Raw genomic sequence first — 26,931 nt, forward strand, 5'->3', positions numbered from 1 at the left:
TATACAGGAGAGAGACAGAGAGCTGGGACCTTAATCTGAGTGTTAGCACCTGGGTGAATAAACTAAACTCCAACCAGGACCCTAATGCTGCTGAAGTTGGGAGAAAAATCAGCTTTTAGGACCGATCACAACCGTCCTGCTCCTTTTTAGAAAGTTTTTTCTTCCTATTTTGTTGTGCAGAACATTTTTGGGAAGATTTTTCGTGGCTCTGTTCCAACCACAGAACGACGGCGTCTGCAAACATTTACACTGAGACGCTAGAGAGTTTTTTTGGGGGAAGGTAAGATTTTTTTTTTTTGATAGAATTCTGCTTTTGTATGTTATATATAGATATATACAGATATATGGTAATGCCGTTTATCACATGACGGAATGGCAGAAATCCATTTTTGTGGAATCCTTTTCCGCTGATGCCATAAATGTTTCCACTTAAGGAAACAGACCCAGTGTGTTCTAGGCTAAAGGTTACTGCTGCAGGGATATGTCTGTGATATAACTTCCGACACCACCTCATCCCCAGCAGTAGATTATAAGCTTTAGGGGACAGTCCTCGGGTTACTCTGAAAAAGTTGTCTCCTCATTCTGTGCACATAAGCTGACTGCGCCCCGTTTCCATCCGAGGTTTATATATATGGGAGAGATTGTTTCACTTTCAGTTGTGTGGGGTGAAAAAAAAAATGGACATAAGGTGACTGCGGGGTGTTTAGGGAAAAAATATATCTAAAAAATAATCTATCTCAGTTAGTGTCACTGATAAAGGGGACCTGTCACACTCCAGGCAGCCATGTTGTGAGCTGGACCGGTATTATGAGTATGCAGTCCAGGAATTCGCTAGGAACATCATTGAGACATGAGCCGCTTTGTGCCTCATGCCTCAGGGATATCACTAGTTCCTGGGGAGCTTATAGGCTAACTGTTGATAAGGCAAATAAAAGGCTGCCTCCGCTGATGAGTGCGCTATATTCCCATATGCCCTAAAGTGATGGCTGTTATTACTGGTTATTCCCAGCACTGCTAAAGTAATAATAATATTTTTAGCTTTGCTGCTAAGCCGGACCATCGTGGCGCAATACAGTCTAAGTGGATGTCAGAATCCTTAGTATAGCACAGAGGGTTCCCAAACGCGTTCCTCAAGGCTCCCCAACAGGTCAGGTTTTAGAGATATCTATGGTTGAGCACAGGTGGTTTAATAAAATTGACTGAGGTACTAATTAAGTCACCTGTGCTCAACCATGCATATCTCAAAAACCTGAACTGCTGGGGAGCCTTGAGGACCGGGTTTGGGAACCTCTGGTATAGTATTTACACTACAGCAGAGATTCACAAACTCTGCCATTACAGTCCAAGTTTTAAGGATATCCCTGCTTGAGCATATGTGACTTAATTAGTACCTCTATTCGCTTTAACTTAACAATCTGGGCTCAAGCACTTGGATATCCTTACAACCTGGACTGTAATGGTGGAGTTTGGGACCTTCTGGACTAGAGTCTTTTCAAAGTTTATTCTTTAATAAAAAAATGAAACGGTAACTTATTAGAATAAGTATCCGGCATTTTATATATGGGATCTGTGAAAGGAAATTGTGCAGTTAGTGAAAAGTGAAAACGGGGACAATTCAAGGGACAAATCTTTAACACCTGGGATTTTAGGAACCATTGGGACAGTCGGCAATTATGGAACTGGTTTTTAATTTTAATTATTTGGACCGACGGCAATAATGGAACAGGTTCTTAGTGTTGTGTGTGGAATATTGCTAGTGCTAATGATGAGAATAATATAATGACCCAAGCAGTAAGATAACGCTGGTGGGCTATAATATGTATATACTGTCACGGTAATGGTAATATACAGTTATCTGTATAGTGCATCAGCAGGGGCTCTGTTATACAGGGGGCTGTGTCCCTGAGTTGGCTGGGACGGGGTTAAAGTCCGCTTATTACGTGGTAGCGCTGTTGCCGCATTATCACAAAGGCCTCAGGCCTGGCCTAGATTTAAATTGATGCTCCGGCCAAACTCCTCTCCATGGCGACGGGCCGAGCAGCAGAGGTCGTCATGGTGACCGGTTTTGTTCTGCTGATCCTGGAGGAGTCGGTGGGAGAAGTGGCCCCTCGGTACCCTGCACAGCTGAGCATTCACTGGGGGTACTTCAGATTAACACCTTCACTGCCAGGGTGCGCTCCAGGGCATGGGGGGAGATGTATGAAGCAGTGTAAAGACTGAACACGGTGCCCATAGCAACCAATCACCTTTGAGATAACATTTAAGTACATTCTATAAAATTATAGATAAGTAGACTTCATTGGTTGCTATGGGCAACTGCTCCACTATTTACACTGCTCCTGTCACTCTCAAAAAACATGGTACATCTATGAAGAATTACCTCAGGAAACGGCCAGAATACCATGGTAAGGACTGCCAAGGTGGCTCTTCATAAAGGACCTGGTGGAGATGGAGAGATAAAGTACCAACCAATCGGCTCCTAACTCATCATTTCAAACAGCCTGTAACATGGCAGTTAGAAGCTGATTGGTTGGTACTTTATCTCTCCAAGCTTTGATAAATCTCCCCCTAAATCCAAGAGAGCTCCAGCTCTGACCAGATATCAGCCGTACAACAACTGATTCTGCCACTGACGCACATGGACGTACACTTCTGCCCTAATAAGTCAGATAGATACCAAGTCGAAAACATGCACGCTGCGAGCTGCGGCCTATTACATCTTAAATAGCCTGATCGGTTGTTATCCCAGCCCGTCACCGTATAGGCAAGTCACAGCTGGTCACCTCCTGCCGATCCTGCCCTGGATATAATCTGATTGGTTGTCATCCCAGCCCGTATAGGCAAGTCACAGCTGGTAACCGATCAGATTATATCCTGCGCAGGATCGGGAAGGAGGTGACCAGCTGTAACTTGCCTATACGAGCGGGGATGACAACCAATCAGATTATATCCTGGGCAGGAGGTGGTCATCCCAGCCCGTATAGGTTACAGCTGGTCACCTCCTTGCCGATCCTGCCCTGGACATGATCTGATCTGTTGGCGCCTAAATTGAGTATCCGGCTGTATATTATACAGCCATCTTCCTGCCACGTTTACCACCATGCCGCCTGGTAAAAAAATAGTTTGGCCCAACCAGGGATATTGTTATTTATTTATTTTTTTAACAGTTTTTATTTTCCAAAGTACACAGCAATACAGGATCAGAGATACAATGGGAGCGTCCATAGTAACGGCCAAGATCCCCCACGTGGCAGTGAGACATGACAAAGCCAAAACCATGGAATGGCCAATAGGATGAATCAACATAGTCAGACAAAGGAATACAACAACAATAAAAAAAGGGAGGGTAGAGAACCCAGTCCAGGCATACAGAACCCCCCCCCCCCCCACACACAATATAACGGAAATAAACTATACATATTCCTGGGGGTAAAGGGAGAAGTGAGGAGGGGGAGAGGAGTGTTGTATAATAGTAATTAATAAGGGTTTCATGGTTTTCTAAGGACAGTATTAAATAATTTCAGCGGTTTACCATAGATAACCAAAAAGATGATGGATAACGCTGGAGCAATAATGAGGTGAGACAATTTAAAAAAGGTAGACAATGTATAGATAGACACCGGATGTCAGACAGTCGACAAAATGTCGACATGTAAGAAGGCTGACACTTAGAAACGGTCAAGAGGTCAACACAAAAATGGTTGACACATATATATTCATTTTGTTAACCCTAATCTTCGCCCTAACCCTTCCCTTGGAGCCTAAGCGTTGGGGTATGTGCCTGCCCATAACCATCCCTTCTAGTGCCTAACCCTAACCAAATAAAAAAAAAAGTTGACCATTTTTTTGTCGATCATCTGTACCTGTCTACCTTCTTACATGTCGATCTTTACTGTGTGACGACCTATTGACTGTTTAACTATCTAGACATTGTCAACTTTTTTTTTTTTACTGTAGATCTATAGAGCAGATCCCCCCCCCAAAAAAATCGTGGTGAATCTGGAGCTTTGGTTAGCTAGCCAAGAAAAACAGGTGTCTCTAAAAAGGATATTATCTAACATACAAGATGGGAGAGAGACGGACGAGGGGTGTGTAATAGCGCACATGGGGAACAGGGCGAAAAAAAAGAGCCAGTTCTAAGGATTGATTAGTATAAGAACTACGTCTCTAAATCCAATCTATAATGTATAGGAAAAAAACGCCCTAGTAAAGTCTGGTACCCTCAAACCACCCTGAGAACGGGGAAGTTGAACTTTTGCCAATGAGGTCTGAGGTTTCTTATGGTTTCAAAGACATTTTGAAAATAGTTTCAGACAATAGTCTTCATCTTTCCTAGAAAGAAAAAAAAATGAAAAAATGTTTTTCTAGCTGAGTAACCCCCGCCCCTTACACGCACCTGTGAATACCATTAAGTTGATATGAGAAACCACTATTTTGTATTGCTCTTCTGAGCAGCATGGATGGGGACCAGCACTGGGAGGGTGTGCTGGTACCTGTAGTGCTATTTGGAGGTCTCTGGGGTACCTTCAGGTGAGTTGGCTCTCAACTTAAATATATTGAAGTATGTGGTGTTATGTGGCACAACAGAGTGGGTGCTATTATCATGTAGCGTTAGGGACGCGGTCCGGCGCTTAACCATGTATTTGCAAATCTATGCGACAAAGATGTCAGAATGTCTATGATCATGTAGTGTTCAAGTCTTTTTGCTGGTTTTCTTTTGCAGTGTGCTGGAGGGAAATAAAAATGTTTTATTTTTGTATTCTAGCTTATAGTAAACCCCTCACTTTACAAGCACCTGTGTAATACTATTAGGTTGATCATGAGCAACCACTATTTTGTATTTGTCTTTACTAGAAAGACTCAGAGGCAACATTTAAATGAGATATAAAAGCCTGGGAAAACTAAAGTGACAGGGGGAGCCATAGCCAACTATCTAGTACATGTTTAATTTTGGAAGGCATGGGTGTGACGTTGGCCTTATATATAAGCCTGAAAGGTGGGGGTAATAGAGATGCCAATGTTCTTTATATATGCGCCCACCCTGGAAAGCTGAGCCGTCAAAAGGAGATAAATAGCCATTACATGCAATTTGGGATAAAGGTGAAGAATTAAAGTCCTGTAGTGTCTGGATGAAGTCCACCAGGGAACCCAAACTGACCCAGGACCTCGTATAGATGACCCCATGTCACCGTGTCAAAAGCCTTCTCGCCGTCTGATAAGAGAACCGCATCGGCCCGAACCCTGGAGGACTCCAACCACTGCTGTACTGTGAGAACCTCGCATAGGTTGACTACTGAAGGTCGGCCCCACACAAATCCAGTTTGGTCAACTTGGGCTATAGAGGGGAGGATCAATTTAAGCCATAATCTTTGTCAGAATTTTATCAGCTAAATTTAGAAGAGAGAAGGATCGGTAAGACCCCGACAGCTCAAGATCAAGACCAGGCTTAGGGAGAACTTTAAGAGTAGCAGAATTAAAATACAGAGGCAATACTTTCTTTTAAAGAATATAAACAGAAACTAGTGTTTCACCAATAGGAGGCGATAGAATTTTGTAATACTCGCCTGCGCACACCTGAGGTAGGGTTATATCTTCCCAGAAGGATAATTGTTTTTTTGGTCTAAATTTACAGTATCAGCAGCAGATCAGGGAAAATATCAGGGATTTGCTTTCCAGAATAAACACGGGCACCTGCCGACATTTTTAGGGATTTGACTATTGAAGGTGAATGAGCCCCTTTTAACAGATTAGAGAGCAAACTGCCCACCTTGTTGCCATGTAGGTGAAAACGGAAAATTGCCCATGAAAGCAAAACGCTCCCCAATCTGAGAGAGAACAGTATAAAATGATAATTTGGAATGCAAGTAACTACTTCCGTACAGGGGTTAGGAAGCCGTTTGTAAGCTTCTGTGAGAGATTTCTGCGCTGTAACATAAGCATTAATATCTAAAGAATGTTGCTTGACATAAGACAAAATCGTCCCGCGAATTACTAACTTGGAAGCCTGCCAGAATGCTTGGTGCAAATCATTGTGCAAATATGTCTGTCATGTCGCCTCATATTTCCGAATTTCAAAGAATTAGAGTGGTAGGGAACCGCCATTGACGATAGGCTCCACGATCGATATTGGGAGTAAGTGTTAAACCAAACTAATGCGTGGTGCGAAATGCAAATTGGTTCCATAGAGGAATCGGAGACTCTAGGTCAGGCCTGGCCAACCTGTGGCTCTCCAGCTGTTGTAAACTACAAGTCCCAGCATGCCTTGCCAGAGTTTTAGCATTCCCTAATAGCAAAACTGTGGCAAGGCATGCTGGGACTTGTAGTTTCACAACAGCTGGAGAGCCACAGGTTGGCCGGGCCTGGTCTAGGTAATAAATGCCTGGCGAGCAGTAACCGGTCTATGTGAGATAACGTACCATGCGCAGCAGAAAGGCAAGGAACATCAGAGAGGTGTAGCTGCTGAGCAAAGAGTGGAACCCCAAATTTAGGCAGAGGGGGACGTCCATAACAGCAGATGGGGAGGAAGAAGTGGAGAGTTCAGCCAAAAGACGTTTACAAAAAGCAACTTAGAGTACACATTCGGGACATATAGGTTACAAATGACATTGAGTGGACCGAATAGTGACATCAACAATCACAAATCTACCGACAGGGTCGGCAACAGGAGAATGAATCACATAAGGAAGAGACTTATTTCAGAGAATAGCGTCTCCCCTAGCGTTGGAGTTACAGGGGGCAGAGGCGAGTACAACTAGCGCACATATTAAGTTTAGCAGTTTCTAAAGCAGTGAGATGAGTCTCCTGCAAAAGAGCGACATCAATCTTTAACTTTGTAAGAAAGTAAAAATAAGTTTCCTTTTCACTTAATGCCTCCAATATGCCACCAATGTAATGAGCAAGTAAACCTACATATAACAACTGAGTAAAGAACAGGATGCACCCCAGGGAATGGGAAATTGGGGGGAGGGGTTCAGTACAAAACAGAAGATCACATAGATAAATGACATAAAGAAAATGTCATAGAACCAATGAGGCCAGAGGACGGTGGTTATTTGGTCCATCCATACCAATTGTGGTGACAACTTCCGATGTAAACAAAAACAAATTAGCAATATAATAGTAAATAATGTGACGTGCACAATCCTAGCGCTGGCGATGTATTATCTTTACAAGTCCATTTCGGATTGGGGTGGCGAGCGAGGAGGAGAAGTAGTTCCAGCCGAGCCAGACTCACGTCAATAGGCGAGAGCATCATCCGCAGAGGTAAAATCCACCGGGGTTGTGCCATCAAAGATCCGCAGCTTAGCCGAAAAGAGGAGCACAAACTTTTACCCCCCGTTTAATAAGTTGAGAACAGACAGGTGAAGATTCCTTACGGGCCTTTGTGACTTCTGCGGAATAATCCCGGAAAATCAGAAGTTTGCAGTCATTCCATATCAGGTCTCGCTGGCGACGGGACTCCATCCAAATAGCCTCCTTGTGAGCGTATATAAGACACCGAGAGATGACTATACGAGGATGTTTGTTATGTTGCTCATGGAGAGGGCCTATACGATGGGCACGCTAATTGACCCGGTCCTCACACCTGTCATTCATTTCCAGTAAAGATGGCAAAGTCACTTTTAAAAAATGATATAATGCAGGACCTTTTACAGATTCTGGGAGGCCAACCACACGCAGGTTATTATTACGACTGGAACGATTTACCAAATCGTCCAGTTTGTTCCAGATCTGATATGAGTCCTTTTGCAATCGAGCTGAGAGGGTCCGGACTAGTTCTTGGACATCATGGAAATTAGCCCTAATTTATTTTGCAGAACTGCCGTATCTTTTTTTCAGCTGGATAACCTGTGTGGGTACCTGCTGGATAACCTGTGTGGGTACCTGCTGGATAACCTTTGTGGATACCTGCCGGATAGCCTGTGTGGGTACCTGCCGGATAGCCTGTGTGGGTACCTGCCGGATAGCCTGTGTGGATACCTGCCGGATAGCCTGTGTGGGTACCTGCCGGATAGCCTGTGTGGGTACCTGCCGGATAGACTGTGTGGATACCTGGTGGATAACCTGTGTGGGTACCTGCCGGATAGCCTGTGTGGATACCTGCCGGATAGCCTGTGTGGATACCTGCCGGATAGCCTGTGTGGATACCTGCCGGATAGCCTGTGTGGATACCTGCCGGATAGCCTGTGTGGGTACCTGCCGGATAGCCTGTGTGGGTACCTGCTGTATAACCTGAGTAAATTGAGCTGCTTGTTCCTGCAGCATCTGTGATGGCTTGTGTCAGCACAGAATAGGTGATAGGAGGGTCCACAGCGGAGGAGGAGGAGGGGGATGCCAGATCTAATTCAGAGGATAAGGAGGACAATCTGGTGGCAGAGTCAGCCCGCTGTGTTTGTACCCCAGGCGCGGCCACCATATTGGATTCCTGGCCCTTCACTCTCCGAGTCTTGGGCGGCATGAAGGGGGAGAGGAATCTTTACATAAATGCCCCAGGGGGTGCACCGGGAGGTAGGAGGAGGCGGTGGTCACCTGGATGCCGCATACCGGCGATTGGCAGTGTATTTAGCCGTGGCAGCAGCATAGACACCGGAACCGGAACTCGATCCTGTTATTTTTTTAAGTGGAAAACGAGAAGCTCGCGACCCTGGGAAGTTTGCTGAGGCGTGAAATCCGCCCCGTAACATCATTTTAGGTTCCGGATAAGATAAAACAGCTCTTGGTAGTTATTATTTCTACTTATCAGGTCATTTTATGGGTAGATGGAGAGTCTGAATCATGGGAGAATAAGAGGACAACTCAATTTAATTATCCCTGATGTGTGGTTGCGACAGGTGGCTGCGCACATCATGGATAATTGCGGGAGAGATAGATTGCGGTCTCTATGTGCCACAGTTACAAGTGTCCCCGCGGCCTTCGTGCGGTGCTTTGCGCATAGCTGAACTACCCTCTCGGGACAGTAGCTTGTGGGGGTTTAACTTGGGCGATTGTCACACAGTTACGCAGGTGTCCTGGGGCAAGTTTAGGGCGGACAGACACCTCCCGTGGTGCAGAAAGGGCTCAAATGTCCCCCAACATGGACGACGCAACAGCTGTCCGTAATTGTAACAGCTGCCCAGGATTGAGGGGACACTAATAAATGTGACACACGGGACGCTGAGGAGATACTATGTGACAGGCGGCTGAGGGACAGTAAAGAGTGTGACACACGGGAACCGGGGAGACACGAGGTCCTGACAGCCATTAATGAATAGCACATGGAGAGGTAAATGGACACTTATGAATGTGACTTAGGAGGAGCTGAGGGGGACATAAATACATGTGACACAGGGAGCTGGGCGGACACTAATGAATGTGAGACAGGAGGAGCTGAGGGGAGCACTAATGAGTGTAACACATGGGGAGCACATGAGGCCTTGCACACACTGGACATCAGATGTCTTCATTGTAAACGTAAGTATAAACTCTACGCAAATGCACGTGCGTAAAAAAACATTTCCACATCTTATTTAAATATCTGACTTAAAACCAAAGACATTTGATTACTCCTGACACACATTCCCGTATTATTCACCGTGAAGAAACACGTGGCACTGAACGCCGCATAGCAGTGCATGCAGCGCTTGTAACATTCGCACGCGGCCCACGGCTCGTAAAATAATTCCACGTATTTTCCACGGTTCTCCCGGAAAAGTGATTCCCTTCCTACAAGCCACACCCACCTCCATGCAGGCAGGCGCGATTAGTGAGTGCGTGGACAGCGCAAAGCGCTTAATGAGGGCTCCAATATGCGAATTCTGGAGGACGCACATTGGCCAATGGCAAAGACAAGACACAAGACAAACACTATAGAGACTCTGAGATGTTATCCACAAAGCACAGTCTGGGGCAGATGTACTAAGCCTTGAAAAGTGATAAAGTACCAACCAATCAGCTCCTAACTGTAATTTTACAAACACAGGGATAGATGTACTAAGCTCTGGAAAGTGATAAATTGGAAAGTGATAAACTACCAGCCAATCAGCTCCTAACTGTCATGCTACAGGCTGTGTTTGAAAAAAATGACAGGAGCTGATTGGTTAGTAGTTAATCACTCTACAATTTATCACTTTCTACAGCTTAGTACATCTTCCTCACTGCCTGTAACATGACAGTTAGGAGCTGATTGGTTGGTAGTTAATCACTCTACAATTTATCACTTTCCAGAGCTTAGTACATCTTCCTCACTGCCTGTAACATGACAGTTAGGAGCTGATTGGTTGGTAGTTAATCACTCTACAATTTATCACTTTCCAGAGCTTAGTACATCTTCCTCACTGCCTGTAACATGACAGTTAGGAGCTGATTGGTTGGTAGTTAATCACTCTACAATTTATCACTTTCCAAAGCTTAGTACATCTTCCTCACTGCCTGTAACATGACAGTTAGGAGCTGATTGGTTGGTAGTTAATCACTCTACAATTTATCACTTTCTACAGCTTAGTACATCTTCCTCACTGCCTGTAACATGACAGTTAGGAGCTGATTGGTTGGTAGTTAATCACGCTACAATTTATCACTTTCCAGAGCTTAGTACATCTTCCTCACTGCCTGTAACATGACAGTTAGGAGCTGATTGGTTGGTAGTTAATCACTCTACAATTTATCACTTTCCAGAGCTTAGTACATCTTCCTCACTGCCTGTAACATGACAGTTAGGAGCTGATTGGTTGGTAGTTAATCACTTTACAATTTATCACTTTCCAGAGCTTAGTACATCTTCCTCACTGCCTGTAACATGATAGTTAGGAGCAGATTTGTTAGTACCTTATCTCTCTATACTTTATCACTTTTCAAGGCTTAAGGGGCCTATCCACTAGGCGACCTGAAAGTCTGAACGTCTAGCGTTCAGACCTTCAGGTCGTCAAGGTGCGGTGCCCGCACTGAATGGCGTTCACTGAACTTCATTCAGTGCAGGAGCCCGACCTCCTATCTCTGAACATGCCGAACCTGAGGAGCGTCGTCAGGTTGACGGGCATGTTCAGTAGATAGTCGGGGTCGGCAAGGACCCAGCGTACACGCGCATCGCTGGTCCTTGCCAGCTATCCATTACCCGACTTTGTGAACAATACAACCAAAACCTCTTGGTGCAATGGAAAGGCCCATTTAGTACATCTCCCCCTATGTCCCTAATCACCCGGAGTATGAGGTGGCACGCCCGGTCAGTCCCCAGGTAGGGGCACACCTAGCCTTGGCACAGACGTCTGCACGCAATGACTCCAGGACATGCACAGATCCCTATCTCACACCGAGCGCTGTCTTCCTCCTCCCTATATATACTTCTGAGAGTTACCCAACATGGCTGCTCTATTCCCCGTTACACCATCATCTCATCACACCCTATAAACACCACGGGGTATATTTACTAAAGTGAGAGGTTTTAGAAGTGGAGGTGTTGCCCCTAGCAACCAATCAGATCCTAGCTATTATCTTCTAGAAGGTGCTAGGTAAATGATAAGTAGAATCAGATTGGTTGCTATGGGCAACATCTCCACTTATAAAAACTCTCACTTTAGTAAATATATATTTACCCCACCGGCCACAACTGTCTTCTACGTGCAACTAAATACACATATTTTATTGAGGCGACTCATGAATATTGCAGCTGCGCCAATGTCCCCAATCGCTCCGTGTGTCCTGTGCCTGTGACCTGAGCTATTTACTAGGTCACGGGAACTAACGTCCGCAGTGGTGACAAGTTTAGGGGTGGGCTCAGGTCACAAGTTATTTTCCAGGTGGCTCGGTGTGTAAATGCGATGGGAGAGATGGCAGGTATCTATGTACTATGAACCTCTGTGCCAGTCACCCTTGTACAGGAGATAAAAGGTCCAGCTTGTGTACAGCACTGAGTGTTTGCAGTTATCACATGCCCGGGGCGACTGTGTCACAATGGCTGGGGAAAAAGAACATTATATTGGTCGTCATTCAATTTCAAATGTAGTCGCTTGTATTTAAATGTATCATATCTTTAATTTACAATCCTTTTCTCTTCTAATACTATAACTCCGCTGTATACAGATTGATTCATTTATAAAGGTGAAGGGATTATTTGAATATCTGTTGAGAAATTAAATAAATGCTAATGTTCAATTAAATAGTTTTGGCTGACAGCAATAAGAACAGCGACCCCTACAGGCTGTCAGAAGGTCCTACAGCCATTATTTTGGTGTCACACGTTCTAACATCCTATAGGCGTCGCTGTTAACAGTGCTGTCAGCCAAACATATTGTACAAACAGCTAGCACCACCCACTGGCGGTTGTAAAGTACTGCAGCCCAAAAGAATTCTGAATATAGTACCTCTCAGCAATAGGAGTACTGTCGTCGTCAACAGCGCTATAATTCTAGGAATATTTACAATAATTTAGGTTTATTTCTCCACTTTTGAGGGTAATGTATAAATTGATCTTAAAAATGTCTTTGGTTGAACTGCACAATATTACACCATTATCTATTATAACGACTTGTTTAGGAAATGGTGCAAACACGTCTTTATGTCTATGAATTCTTAAGAGAATAAAGATTTTGATAACATATGTCTATGAATTTTTAAGAGAATAAAGATTATATAACGTATCTATAAAAGGGACAATTTATTCTCTCCTACAGGGCAGGGGGTCATCACAGACACTGGCAGAGATAGACTGCGCCACCTGGTTTAACCTGCAACACACCGCACTACAGAGCGATGACTGAGAAGATCAGGTAAGTGTCACTAATCTACATCACTGCAGAATATATAACGGCGCCATGTACAATTCCCACAGCCTCTGGTCTACCAGTGTATTGGAATATACATTAGAAACTGGAGTTAGATTCCGCTGGCTCTGTGGGCTCTGTGCATCTCGCCGTTCTGTACCCCTCTTGTTGCTACTTGAAAAACAATACAAAATTCATAACAAAAAATAAATAAACTGGCATTAGGAGTTGGGGTAATGGTTAGGGATTTTGATTGGGGTTAGGCATGTAATAGAGATTGCTGTCAGGGATTGGGTAATAGAGATTGGTGTTGGGTATTGGAGATTGGGTAATAGAGATTGGTGTTGGGTATTGGAGATTGGGTAATAGAGATTGGTGTCAGGGATTGGGTAATAGAGATTGGTGTTGGGTATTGGAGATTGGGTAATAGAGATTGGTGTTGGGGATTGGGTAATAGAGATTGCTGTCAGGGACTGGGTAATAGAGATTGCTGTCAGGGACTGGGTAATAGAGATTGCTGTCAGGGACTGGGTAATAGAGATTGGTGTCAGGGACTGGGTAATAGAGATTGGTGTCAGGGACTGGGTAATAGAGATTGGTGTCAGGGATTGGGTAATAGAGATTGGTGTTGGGGATTGGGTAACAGATTGCTGTCAGGGACTGGGTAATAGAGATTGGTGTCAGGGACTGGGTAATAGAGATTGCTGTCAGGGATTGGGTAATAGAGATTGCTGTCAGGGACTGGGTAATAGAGATTGCTGTCAGGGATTGGGTAATAGAGATTGGTGTCAGGGATTGGGTAATAGAGATTGGTGTCAGGGACTGGGTAATAGAGATTGGTGTTGGGGATTGGGTAATAGAGATTGCTGTCAGGGACTGGGTAATAGAGATTGGTGTCAGGGACTGGGTAATAGAGATTGGTGTCAGGGACTGGGTAATAGAGATTGCTGTCAGGGACTGGGTAATAGAGATTGAGTGTGACAATTTGGTAATAGAGATTGGTGTCGGGATTGGGTATTGGAGATTGGTGTCGGGGATTGGGTAATAGAGATTGGTGTCGGGGATTGGGTAATAGAGATTGGTGTTGGGTATTGGGGATTGGGTAATAGAGATTGCTGTCAGGGACTGGGTAATAGAGATTGGTGTCAGGGATTGGGTAATAGAGATTGGTGTCAGGGACTGGGTAATAGAGATTGGTGTCAGGGACTGGGTAATAGAGATTGGTGTCAGGGACTGGGTAATAGAGATTGCTGTCAGGGATTGGGTAATAGAGATTGGTGTCGGGGATTGGGTAATAGAGATTGGTGTCGGGGATTGGGTAATAGAGATTGGTGTCGGGTATTGGGGATTGGGTAATAGAGATTGGTGTCAGGGACTGGGTAATAGAGATTGCTGTCCGGGACTGGGTAATAGAGATTGCTGTCAGGGACTGGGTAATAGAGATTGCATCAGGGACTGGGTAATAGAGATTGGTATTGGGGGTTGGGTAATAGAGATTGATGCCAAGGAGTGGGTAGTAGAGATTGAGTGTGACAATTTGGTAATAGAGATTGGTGTCGGGATTGGGTAATAGAGATTGGTGTCGGGATTGGGTAATAGAGATTGTTGTCGGGATTGGGTAATAGAAATTGGTGTCGGGGTTGGGTATTGGAGATTGGTTAATAGAGATTGGTGTCGGGGATTGGGTAATAGAGATTGGTGTCGGGGATTGGGTAATAGAGATTGGTGTCGGAGTTGGGTATTGGAGATTGGTGTCGGGATTGGGTAATAGAAATTGGTGTCGGGGTTGGGTATTGGAGATTGGTTAATAGAGATTGGTGTCGGGGATTGGGTAATAGAGATTGGTGTCGGGGATTGGGTAATAGAGATTGGTTAATAGAGATTAGTGTCGGGGATTGGGTAATAGAGATTGGTGTTGGGTATAGGGGATTGGGTAATAGAGATTGGTGTCGGAGTTGGGTATTGGAGATTGGTTAATAGAGATTAGTGTCGGGGATTGGGTAATAGAGATTGGTGTTGGGTATAGGGGATTGGGTAATAGAGATTGGTGTCGGGATTGGGTAATAGAAATTGATGTCGGGGTTGGGTATTGGAGATTGGTTAATAGAGATTGGTGTCGAGGATTGGGTAATAGAGATTGGTGTCGGGGATTGGGTAATAGAGATTGGTGTCGGGGATTGGGTAATAGAGATTGGTGTTGGGATTGGGTAATAGAGATTGGTGTTGGGTATAAGGGATTGGGTAATAGAGATTGGTGTCGGAGTTGGGTATTGGAGATTGGGTAATAGAGATTGGTGTCGGAATGAGGTAGTAGATATTGGTTTCGGGGATTGGGTAATAGAGATTTGTGTTGGGATTGGGTAATAGAGATTGGTGGTGGGGACTGGATAGTAGAGACTGATTTTGGGGACTGGGTGATAGACATTGCTATCGTGGATTGGGTAATAGAGATTGGTATCGGGATTGGGTAATAGAGATTGGTGTTGGGGACTGGATAGTAGAGATTGATTTCGGGGACTGGGTGATTGAAATTGCTATCGTGGATTGGGTAACAGAGATTGGTGTCAGGATTGGTTAATAGAGATTGGTGTCGAGGATTGGGTAATAGAGATTGGTGTCGGGGATTGGGTAATAGAGATTGGTGTCGGGGATTGGGTAATAGAGATTGGTGTTGGGATTGGGTAATAGAGATTGGTGTTGGGTATAGGGGATTGGGTAATAGAGATTGGTGTCGGAGTTGGGTATTGGAGATTGGGTAATAGAGATTGGTGTCGGGATGAGGTAGTAGATATTGGTTTCGGGGATTGGGTAATAGAGATTTGTGTTGGGATTGGGTAATAGAGATTGGTGGTGGGGACTGGATAGTAGAGACTGATTTTGGGGACTGGGTGATAGACATTGCTATCGTGGATTGGGTAATAGAGATTGGTATCGGGATTGGGTAATAGAGATTGGTGTTGGGGACTGGATAGTAGAGATTGATTTCGGGGACTGGGTGATTGAAATTGCTATCGTGGATTGGGTAACAGAGATTGGTGTCAGGATTGGTAATAGAGATTGGTGTCGGGATGGGTTATAGAGATTGGTGTCGGAGTTTGGGTAGTAGAGATTGGTTCCGGGGATTGGGTAATAGACATTGGTGTCGGAGTTTGGGTAGTAGAGATTGGTGCGGGGATTGGGTAATAGACATTGGTGTCGGAGTTTGGGTAGTAGAGATTTGGTTCCAGGGATTGGGTAATAGAGATTGTGTAATAAAGATTGGTGTCAGAGTTTGGGTAGTAGAGATTGGTTGCGGGGATTGGGTAATAGAGATTGTGTAATAAAGATTGGTGTCGGAGTTTGGGTAGTAGAGATTGGTACCGGGGATTGGGTAATAGAGATTGTGTAATAGAGATTGGTGTCGGAGTTTGGGTAGTAGAGATTGGTTCCGGGGATTTGGTAATAGAGATTGGGTAATAAAGATTGGTGTCGGAGTTTGGGTAGTAGAGATTGGTTCCGGGGATTTGGTAATAGAGATTGGGTAATAAAGATTGGTGTCGGAGTTTGGGTAGTAGAGATTTGGTTCCGGGGATTGGGTAATAGAGATTGGGTAGTAGAGATTGGTTTCGGGTAATGGGGATGGGATTTGGGGATTTTGGTTAGTGGTGTAATACTGAGGCAGAACAGCAGATTCCCATTTTGAATCCTGTGCTATAACTTTTGCATTTACTACTAAAACTGTGAAGCTGCGTCTGGCGCCTATACTTCTGTTTTCTCCTGGCGTAAACCTGGTGCCTGTACTACTATTTTCACCTGACGTACACCCGGCACCTATATTACTGTTTTTGCCTGGCGTAATTCTGGCGCATATGGTACGCTTGCAGAGCTGGACACATCTTGAATTGCATCACACTCCGCATTCTGAACAAAATATATATATTTCTTGGTCACATTTTACACCTACATTTATTTAAAATGCGTCCAAGTGTACAACGTGTCCTATGTACCTATTTGTCTATTTCATATTTATCTGTCTCTCTGTCCGACTATGTCATTCATTTATTATTTGGATCCATCTTGCTGCCGCTCTGCGGTGAAGTTTTGGCTATAAATCTCGGTGATGATATTCGGGTGTCTCTATTTTGCAGCTTACCAGCTAAACTGATCAATGGCGGAGTGGCCGGACTGGTGGGCGTCACCTGCGTGTTCCCCATAGACCTCGCCAAGACCCGACTACAAAACCAGCAGGGACAGGGGGTCTACAGGGGAATGTAAGTGGATGATTATACTGTTATATATACAAAGGGTGGGGGGTGTATGTACTGTCCTGGGGACGTGTCCTGTAATACACACAGAGGGTTTGGGATGTATGTACTGTCTGTGGGACGTGTCCTGTAATACACACAGAGGGTGGGGGTGTATGTACTGTCTGTGGGACATGTCCTGTAATATACACAGATGGTGGGGGTGTATGTACTGTCCTGGGGACATGTCCTGAAATACACACAGAGGGTTGGGGGTGTTGGTACAGTCCTGTGGACGTGTCCTGTAATATACACAGAGGGTTGGGGGTGTATGTACTGTCCTGGGGACCTGTCCTGTAATGCACACAGAGGGTGGGGGGTGTATGTACTGTCCTGGGGACGTGTCCTGTAATACACACAGAGGTTGGGGGGTGTATGTACTGTCCTGGGGACGTGTCCTGTAATACACACAGAGGGTGGGGGGTGTATGTACTGTCCTGGGGACATGTCCTGAAATACACGCAGAGGGTTGGGGGTGTTGGTACAGTCCTGGGGACGTGTCCTGTAATATACACAGAGGGTTGGGGATGTATGTACTGTCCTGGGGACGTGTCCTGTAATGCACACAGAGGGTGGGGGGTGTATGTACTGTCCTGGGGACGTGTCCTGTAATACACACAGAGGTTGGGGGGTGTATGTACTGTCCTGGGGACGTGTCCTGTAATACACACAGAGGGTGGGGGGTGTATGTACTGTCCTGGGGACGTGTCCTGTAATACACACAGAGGTTGGGGGGTGTATGTACTGTCCTGGGGACGTGTCCTGTAATACACACAGAGGGTGGGGGGTGTATGTACTGTCCTGGGGACGTGTCCTGTAATATACACAGAGGGTTGGGGGTGTATGTACTGTCCTGGGGACGTGTCCTGTAATGCACACAGAGGGTGGGGGGTGTATGTACTGTCTGTGGGACATGTCCTGTAATATACACAGAGGGAGGGGGTGTATGTACTGTCCTGGGGACGTGTCCTGTAATACACACAGTGGGTGGGGGGTGTATGTACTGTCCTATGGACGTGTCCTGTAATACACACAGAGGGTGGGGGGTGTATGTACTGTCCTGGGGACGTGTCCTGTAATACACACAGAGGGTGGGGGGTGTATGTACTGTCCTGGGGACGTGTCCTGTAATACACACAGAGGGTGGGGGGTGTATGTACTGTCCTGGGGACGTGTCCTGTAATACACACAGAGGGTGGGGGGTGTATGTACTGTCCTGGGGACGTGTCCTGTAATATACACAGTGGGTGGGGGGTGTATGTACTGTCTTGGGGACATGTCCTGTAATACACACAGAGGGTGGGGGGTGTATGTACTGTCCTGGGGACGTGTCCTGTAATACACACAGAGGGTGGGGGGTGTATGTACTGTCCTGGGGACGTGTCCTGTAATACACACAGAGGGTGGGGGGGTGTATGTACTGTCCTGGGGACGTGTCCTGTAATACACACAGATGGTGGGGGGTGTATGTACTGTCCTGGGGACGTGTCCTGTAATACACACAGATGGTGGGGGGTGTATGTACTGTCCTGGGGACGTGTCCTGTAATACACACAGAGGGTGGGGGGTGTATGTACTGTCCTGGGGACGTGTCCTGTAATACACCCAGAGGGTGGGGGGTGCATGTACTGTCCTGGGGACGTGTCCTGTAATATACACAGAGGGTGGGGGGTGTATGTACTGTCCTGGGGACGTGTCCTGTAATACACACAGAGGGTGGGGGGGTGTATGTACTGTCCTGGGGACGTGTCCTGTAATACACACAGAGGGTGGGGGGTGTATGTACTGTCCTGGGGACGTGTCCTGTAATACACACAGAGGGTGGGGGGTGTATGTACTGTCCTGGAATATACACAGAGGGTGGGGGGTGTATGTACTGTCCTGGGGACGTGTCCTGTAATACACCCAGAGGGTGGGGGGTGCATGTACTGTCCTGGGGACGTGTCCTGTAATATAATCAGAGATAGCGATTATATAACATAATATATGTGAGAGGCTATTATCACTGAGCGTAATAATATACAGATAATAATAACAGGGGTATTTATAGATAACCCCACCATGCTATCTCCCCCTCCTCTGCCGCAGGAGGAGGATATATTACAGAGACGATCTCTATAGAGTCACTTGCAGGAATGCACAGTGCGGATTGGTGGATTAATACCCTGGGGTGGGGATAATGAGGTCACAGCAGCTTAACTGACTTTATTTTCAGCTTTTTGACCTGTATAACCTCTATTTAAGGCCCTGGAATGGCAAAGTAATATTCTGTGGAAAGTCAGGGACACCCCAAACTATATATTTTACCTTAATACTTATCATTTTGGGCATTGAGTGTAAATGTGTCTGGCTGCAGGTCCTAATTATGTATATATAAATAAATGTATCCATTATATTAACTATCATTTTCCAAACAGTGAGGTAACGTCTTCCCCCTGCGGGTGACTGCAGACTATATGGTGGCAATTCAATTTGCGCTGATGGCCGCCAGACGCTGGTGTTCCAACCGTTTCGCATCTCGCCACCACTAACATGCCAGGAGAATGTGCCATGTTGGACATCACAAACGCTCCTCTGCGGGGGATTGAATAAATTCGTCCTCTCGGATTATCCGCTCCTGGCACATTATGGCTAAGGGGCCTATTTACTGAGCAGCGTTAGGAGACAGAGTGAAATGAGATAAGGTGCCAGCCAATCAGCTCCCAACTGTCATCTCACAGGCTGTGTTTGAAAAATGACAGCTAGGAGCTGATTGGCTGGCACCTTATCACTTTCTTATCACTTTTCACTCTGTCTCCTAACACTGCTTAGTAAATAGACCCCTAAATCTCGCCGGGATGGGTCGGTGAGAGCCAGACGTCCGCCACATATATGGGAAGGGTCCCCTATAGTCCCTGCTTTTCCCCTCCTTTTCTCTCCTCTGTTGCAGTCTCTTTACCACCACTGGGTGAATTTACTGGAACCAGTGCCAGTTCCGCCCCCTCCTCTGCCCTACAGTGAATCACGGCTCACCGCAGCCAGGCGGTTACAGCATCTGTTTGTTATTACAGCAATGAAGGGGTAACCACACCCTGTAGCGATCTCCAGCATTCTCCTGTACATGTCAGTGTCTGGTTATAAGGGTTACACTATGTCATGGCCGCTGCGAGAATGCTCCAAAATGGCTTCTGCCTCATAGACACACATTATACCTTTGTTTTTAAGGTTTCAATAGTAACAAAACAGTAACCACTAACCCCCAACAGTGTCCCAGCACAAACCAGGACATTGGCAGACGCAAAAACATGGGCTTGAGCCCCCCCTCCCAGGACATAACTTCCAACAATCAGACGGGAACAAGCTGTTCTGTCAGGACGACGGTAACGTCCCCTGAAATCTGGAGAGTGTTACTCTGGCTTCCACTGCAGATGTATTTAAAAGTAAAATGCGATTTTTGTATTCTTACCCTTTTTATTTACCACAAACAGCAAACTAGGGGCCGTATTCAATTTGAGGTGAAATGTCGGAATCGCCGATGACGTCATTTTCGCCTATTTCAATCATCCCCGTATTCAGTGACATTGACTTTTCGCCGGTGCGAAAAGTGCAGAATTGGGGTTTAGGAGTTCAGGCTTACAAGAAAATAGCCTGCACCCCTGGGAGTGTCATTTAAAAAAAAAAACTGATACAAAAAGAGTTTAAAAAAAAAAACGGGATACCCCCCAAAAAATGAAGTTTCATTTTGGGGGTTAAAAAAAAATTATTGGGGGAACAAAGTGCCAAACTATCTAAATTAATTCAGGTCGGGTCCCCATGTATCCGGATGGTGTTTTCTTCATTGCGGGGACAAGCGGCAGGTGCATTTTTGCAGAATGTTTAAAATTAACTTTAGGGACTTAAAAATCTGCTTACCCCCATTTTCATGTACCCCAAAATTGATAGTTTTTTTATTCCCGAAAAAAATTGCTATTCCTAAGTGATATTCTTCACCACTTCTTCATAGCCGCAAGAAAACACCTGCCGTGGCTATTTAAAAACCCTAATTACCTTCAGCAGGGAAAAACGGGGGTACCCACAGTGATCACCCATGTCAGGACATCATTAGGGGGGTCCCAGGATGAATTCCCGAAAATTCCCCTATTTTTCCCGATGCTTACCTTTACGCAGGCTCCTGTTTTCGCCGGCTCCCTATTGAATACGGGGATAAAGCGGGCGCGCCCCCGATACTTTATCCCCAGAAAAACTCCGATATGGAGTGAAAAGTCCAGAACGGACTTTTTCGCTCCCATATTGAATATGCCCCACAGCCTACACTTCTAACAGGGTGGTGGGTCAAAAAGGTAGAATAGCAAACCTGGCACGAGTTACTTCCCTTCCTAACCGGCATCTTCCCAACTGGCAGTGACATCATGGTGCGTGCATGTGCCGCGGAAGTAACAGCCCATAATGGGCATTTAAGTAGATTTTATTTAAATAAATAAAAGACAATAATACTCATTAAGTATTTTGGCGTCTGTTTATCTCTCCGCACAGGTTCGACTGCCTGGTGAAGACCATCCGCTCGGAGGGATTCTTTGGAATGTACAGAGGTGGGAGCTGGGAGACTTGTGTTAGACTGTTACATAACTAAGCATTATAATTATATACATGACATGATGGCGCGTAACCATACGTGACATGATCACTAACCCGTCAGCGCACCCCCCAGCGTAGGAGTTATAATACCTGGGCCAGACCTTCTGCAGTACCGGCACCCATCAGATGAGGGCGTCTCATATCCAAGTACAGGAAAATTTACCCTGCGTACATACACCCCTCTACTGCCCCATCGCCACCCAGTTACGCCCATCCTGCCGCAAGCGAGAAGCGACTGAGAAGCGCACAAATCAGAATGGCACATAAGTACTCTAGGATGCGTATGTAGCCCGCGACCATGTAGCCCGTATATAACTCAGCGAGAGGGTCCAGTGTTTCGCTACAGACGATTTGTAACGACAACCAGCCAGCGGGATGTAGCCAGTTTACCGCCGCTGTTATCGGCGGTCGAAATCCCGGCTCCAGAATCCCGACTCGCGGCCAGAACACCGGCGACGGATTCCCGACATCAGTTGAGATGCCGACACCGGAAATAGCGTGCCGGGTTAGCTTGTAGCCACGGAGGGGGGAGAGGGTTAGGTTTAGGCACCACGAGCGCCCTGAAATCTCGTATTAACACCGACTATGACATTACTATGAATATTTCTATGACACATATAACGAGTTGTCGTGTTTGTGTACAGTATAGAATAACCACGTCCGTCCTTCGCAGGAGCCGCCGTCAATCTCACGCTGGTCACGCCGGAGAAAGCCATCAAACTGGCGGCCAATGACTTCTTTAGGAACCGGTTATCCCAAGAAGGGTATGTCCATCTTACTTGCTAAATATAAATATATATGTACACACACACAGACACATACGTGTGTTATAAGTGGTTCCATGTTACATGAGCAGTATTAGCCTGTGTGTGACAAATGGGTCCTGGACGGGCCACAGCGCCCCATAAGGACCATCTGTAATGTGAGGACACCTTGTGGTTACAGGAAGCAGCTGACCCTGATCAGGGAGATGTTGGCGGGGTGCGGCGCGGGGACCTGTCAGGTCGTAGTGACGTCTCCTATGGAGATGCTGAAGATCCAGCTGCAGGACGCAGGCCGCCTGGGTAAGCCGGGGTACGGGGCGGAGTTTGGGCACTAGGACACCCCATAAACCTCCAGTACCAGCTGATGCAGCACGAAGAGGCTTTGTCTAATGTTCACCAGTATACACGTAGAATCCCGGCAGTGCGATAGGAGTCACAGGCTCCGCCCCCGAGCACTCTGCGCGGACGGACGCTTTGTGGGCGGAACCGGAGCACATCAGAATGCAGCCTATCGGCTCGCCAGACACGAGACATCAGTGCCTCATGTCTCAGTAATGTACCTGCTATATAGTCACTGTCTAACAGGATATATTGGTGTTTCTTTCTTATATATAATTGTAAACGGTCTATGCTGGCGCTATATAAATTATATAAGTAAATGTTATTCTTAATAATGATAATAAGAATTAAATCTGCAAACGTTCATTATATTTCACCACAACGTTTGCCGTAGTGTAATTATCACCTTATAGAGCTTTTGGTTATTTCCTTGTTTTCTAGCAACACAGAGAGTTGTATCTGGGGATAACCCGGCATCGGCCCCCCATCCCCCCATCGCCGCCCCCCGGAAACCCTCCGCCCTGCTGATTGCAAGAGACCTTCTGCGCACACAGGGCGTCTCGGGAGTGTACAAGGGGCTGGGCGCCACACTGCTCAGGTAACCGCAGAGAATGTATATATATATCTGTATATATCACACACCGATCAGCCATAACATGAAACCACTGACAGGTGAAGTGACTAACACTGATTATCACGTTACAATGGCACCTGACAAGGGCTGGGAGATATTAGGCAAAAAGCGAACGCGAACGCTGCATACACACGTTAGCAACCAGCGATTTTCGTTCACTTTTTCAAGGGAAAATGTAAACGAAAATCGTTAACGAAAATCGTTTAGAAAAATCGTTGGTTATTAAATTAATTAACGATTTTTTCAACGATTTTCATGAATGACGAACGATTTTTTTAAACATGGACATCGTTCATTCCGTACAAGAACGATTTTCTGAACGAAAATCGTTCTGTTGGACAGTCAGAATGGATGCTGAACTCCAAACTACAAATGGGAGCCTGCATGAACGATTATTGTTCATCGTCCACCCAAAAATAATGAACGTTTTTTCAAACGATATAACGATAACGACATCGTTATAGTTAAATCGTTCAAAAAATCGTTACGTGTGTACGCACCTTGAGCAGGGAATTCAATTAGATGCGAACACATTTTCCCAGTCGAATCTGCGCGCACTTTACGGCAGCGGGATTTCGCTCAAAAGTGTTCGCTACCCCATAGGGTGACGAGCACTTTTGAGCGAATCGGGCATTCGGCTGACCGTGCGAAGGGTGCGAGAAGGGCTGCCGTTGCCGACGTTTGAATGCCGTAGCAACGGCAATTCGCACCCTTCGCCTGCAATTGAATTTGTTTTTTAAGTTGATGTGTTGGAAGCAAGAATAATGGACCAGTGTAAGGATCTGAGCGACTGACAAACTGTAATGGCGAGACGGCTGGGTCGGAGAATCTCCAAATCGCCAGTTCTGGGGTGTTCCCGGTATGCGGTGGTTAGTACCTAGCAGAAGTGGTCCAAGGAAGGACAAGGCGAGCCCGTCTGCTCCTATTCCACAGGAGGAACCACTGTAGCACAAACTACTGATGGTTATTGCTGGCTATGGTAGAAAGGTGTCAGAACACACAGAGCATCGCAGCTTGCTGCGAATGGCGCTACATAACCGCAGACTGGTCACAGCGCCCATGCTGACCCCTGTCCTCCTCCAAAAGCGCCTACAATGGGCACGTGAGCATCAGAACTGGACCATGGAGCAATGGCAGAAGGCGGCCCGGTCTGATGAATCGCCTTTTTCTTTTACATATAGTGAAAGGCCGGGTGCGTGTACGTCGTTTACCTAGAGAAGAGGAGGCACCAGGATGCATTATGGGCAGAGGGCAGCCGGCGGAGGCAGTTTGACGCTCTGCGCAATGTTCTGCCGGGAAACCTTGGGTCCTGCCATTCATGTGGGTGTTACTGTGACACGTACCGCCTAAAGAGACGATGTTACAGTACTTCATGGGAACCGTACTCCCTGATGGCGGTGGTACTCCCTGATGGCGGTGGCCTCTATCAGCAGGATAATGTGCCCGGGCACATTATCCTGCTGATAGAGGCCACCGCCATCAGGGAGTACCACCTTGTTCTGAGGAACATGAGAAGGAGATCAAGGTGGTGCCTCGGCCTCTATATTCCCCAGATCTCATTCCGATGGAGAATCTGTGGGATGTGCCGGAAAAACGAGTCTGAGCCACGGAGGCCGCACCTCACATCTTACAGGATCTGCTGGTAATGTCTGTGCCAGATACCACAGGGCACCGTCAAAGAACTTGTGATGTCTATGCCTGGCGGGGGCCAAAGTTGCTCTGCTGGCACGAGGGGGACCTACACAATATTAGGCTGGTGCTTTTCATGTTATGGATGATCGGTGTGTATATATATATATATATATATATATATAAATAAAATATGAATGTTCTGGTCTCTTTGCCGTAGGGACGTCCCGTTCTCTATCATCTACTTCCCTCTCTTTGCCAATGTCAACAAACTTGGGCAGAAGTCCTCCCAGGAGAAGGCTCCATTTTACCATTCCTTCATTGCCGGCTGCTTCGCCGGCTCGGTGGCTGCGGTGGCCGTGACACCGCTAGACGGTGAGCGCATTTTATCTAATCTCTTCCCAAGATCCCTGGTCTCACCATGGTGCCATAAACGTACCTGGAGTGAACATTGTTATGGAAACATAATATAGGACGTGTGTAATCGTGTAAGGGGACCCTGTGCTGCATCCTACTATAGACCACGGTACGTGGAGGGGAAGTAACAAACTCGGCTTTCTATAGAATTAAAAAATGTCTTCTTCACCTGGGTGCTAGTGAGTCTGACTGCAGCGTTCACTATTACAGTACAGTTTCCATTACCTGCCTTCTCTTCCCCATGATCCCTTCCTGCATGTGATCTCCTGTCAGTATCACTGATGTGTCCAGCCGCAAACTAACTGTGTGGATCATTTGTCACTAGTCCTGAAGACCCGGATTCAGACTCTGAAGAAGGGAGTCGGTGAAGACACTTACCATGGAATTACGGATTGTGCCAGGTAAGGCCTACTGAGCACAACCCCCCCCTTACCGCCATATCTTGTGGGGGGGACATTTATTAAAGCAGCGCACTACTGAATAGAGACATTTTATTGATATTAAGCAGTTAAATTACAGACACAAACTTAAAACTTATCCCCCACCTCGTACATCACACTTTGGATTTGCCGGTGATGTAACACATATCATTTTTAAAATAATGATTAAAGTATATAAATTATACGTGCACATGCCGTGCAGTATTTGCAGCTTCTGGTCTGCAAACGATTATTTTCTCTATACACATAATTCATTTACGCTGAGTCCCGCACAACGCAGGACTGGCCGGGACCAGAGTTTGGTTTTCAATGTTAACGAAAGTTTTATTTAGCGAACTCGCCCACAATCTCCCACCTCTTCTTTCCTTCTCCCACCAGGAAGATTTGGAGAAACGAGGGTCCCTCTGCCTTCATGAAGGGGGCGGTGTGCCGTGCGCTGGTCATTGCGCCTCTCTTCGGAATAGCCCAAGTGGTGTATTTTATCGGCATCGGTGAATATATCCTCGGACATGGGAGATAAATACTAGGACAGCTGACGTTGGCCCTGTATGAGAACACACAGAAAAAGGTTTTCCGTTTGGGCACAGGAAACGCATAGGGATTCATATTGTAACATAACGTCCGGCTGCGGCTGCTTTTCGGTATAAGTCCTGGATACAGTGCCACGTGGCAGCAGTGCCCTATAGCACCTTATGTATAACAGGAGGATTGAATCCGGTATGGATTACAGGCCTGGTGCCTGCTGGTCGCTATATTGTTACTGTATTGTGCAGACTATATAAGATGAAGCAACACTTTAGGGTAACTTTAAGCTCTGTAGGATGGTAAGCAAGTATTAGAGTCACAAAAATATTGACTCATGGGTAAAGAAATGATCAATTACAGGGTACCAGAATATCCGCAGTTCACAAGCTGGGGGTGTCCAAATCATTCCTCCTGATACATAGGGGTAATCCGTCCTCATATGATCTTCATACATGCCTTGTCCCAGGCATGGTTGCATAGATTTTTTTTTTTTTATCAAAAACAGATTTATTTTATTTAAATCAGATTTTTTTGGATTTAAATAGGATTTTT

At 46.0% G+C, this 26,931-nt stretch overlaps 1 protein-coding gene across 1 annotated transcript; it reads left to right on the plus strand.

Annotated features, from left to right (window-relative positions):
- On the plus strand, positions 1-26,931 carry SLC25A18 (solute carrier family 25 member 18). Its single transcript, XM_088470546.1, has 10 exons — positions 1-280; positions 12,645-12,740; positions 16,862-16,984; positions 21,530-21,585; positions 22,305-22,395; positions 22,577-22,695; positions 23,176-23,332; positions 25,218-25,372; positions 25,740-25,815; positions 26,233-26,931. Exons 2-10 carry the CDS (start codon positions 12,724-12,726, stop codon positions 26,372-26,374), a joined length of 936 nt encoding a protein of 311 aa, XP_088326672.1. The 5' UTR covers positions 1-280; positions 12,645-12,723; the 3' UTR covers positions 26,375-26,931.

The sequence above is a fragment of the Taudactylus pleione genome, unplaced genomic scaffold, assembly GCF_031769625.1.
Source record: "Taudactylus pleione unplaced genomic scaffold, aTauple2 ptg000101l, whole genome shotgun sequence".
Classification (NCBI taxonomy): domain Eukaryota; kingdom Metazoa; phylum Chordata; class Amphibia; order Anura; family Myobatrachidae; genus Taudactylus; species Taudactylus pleione.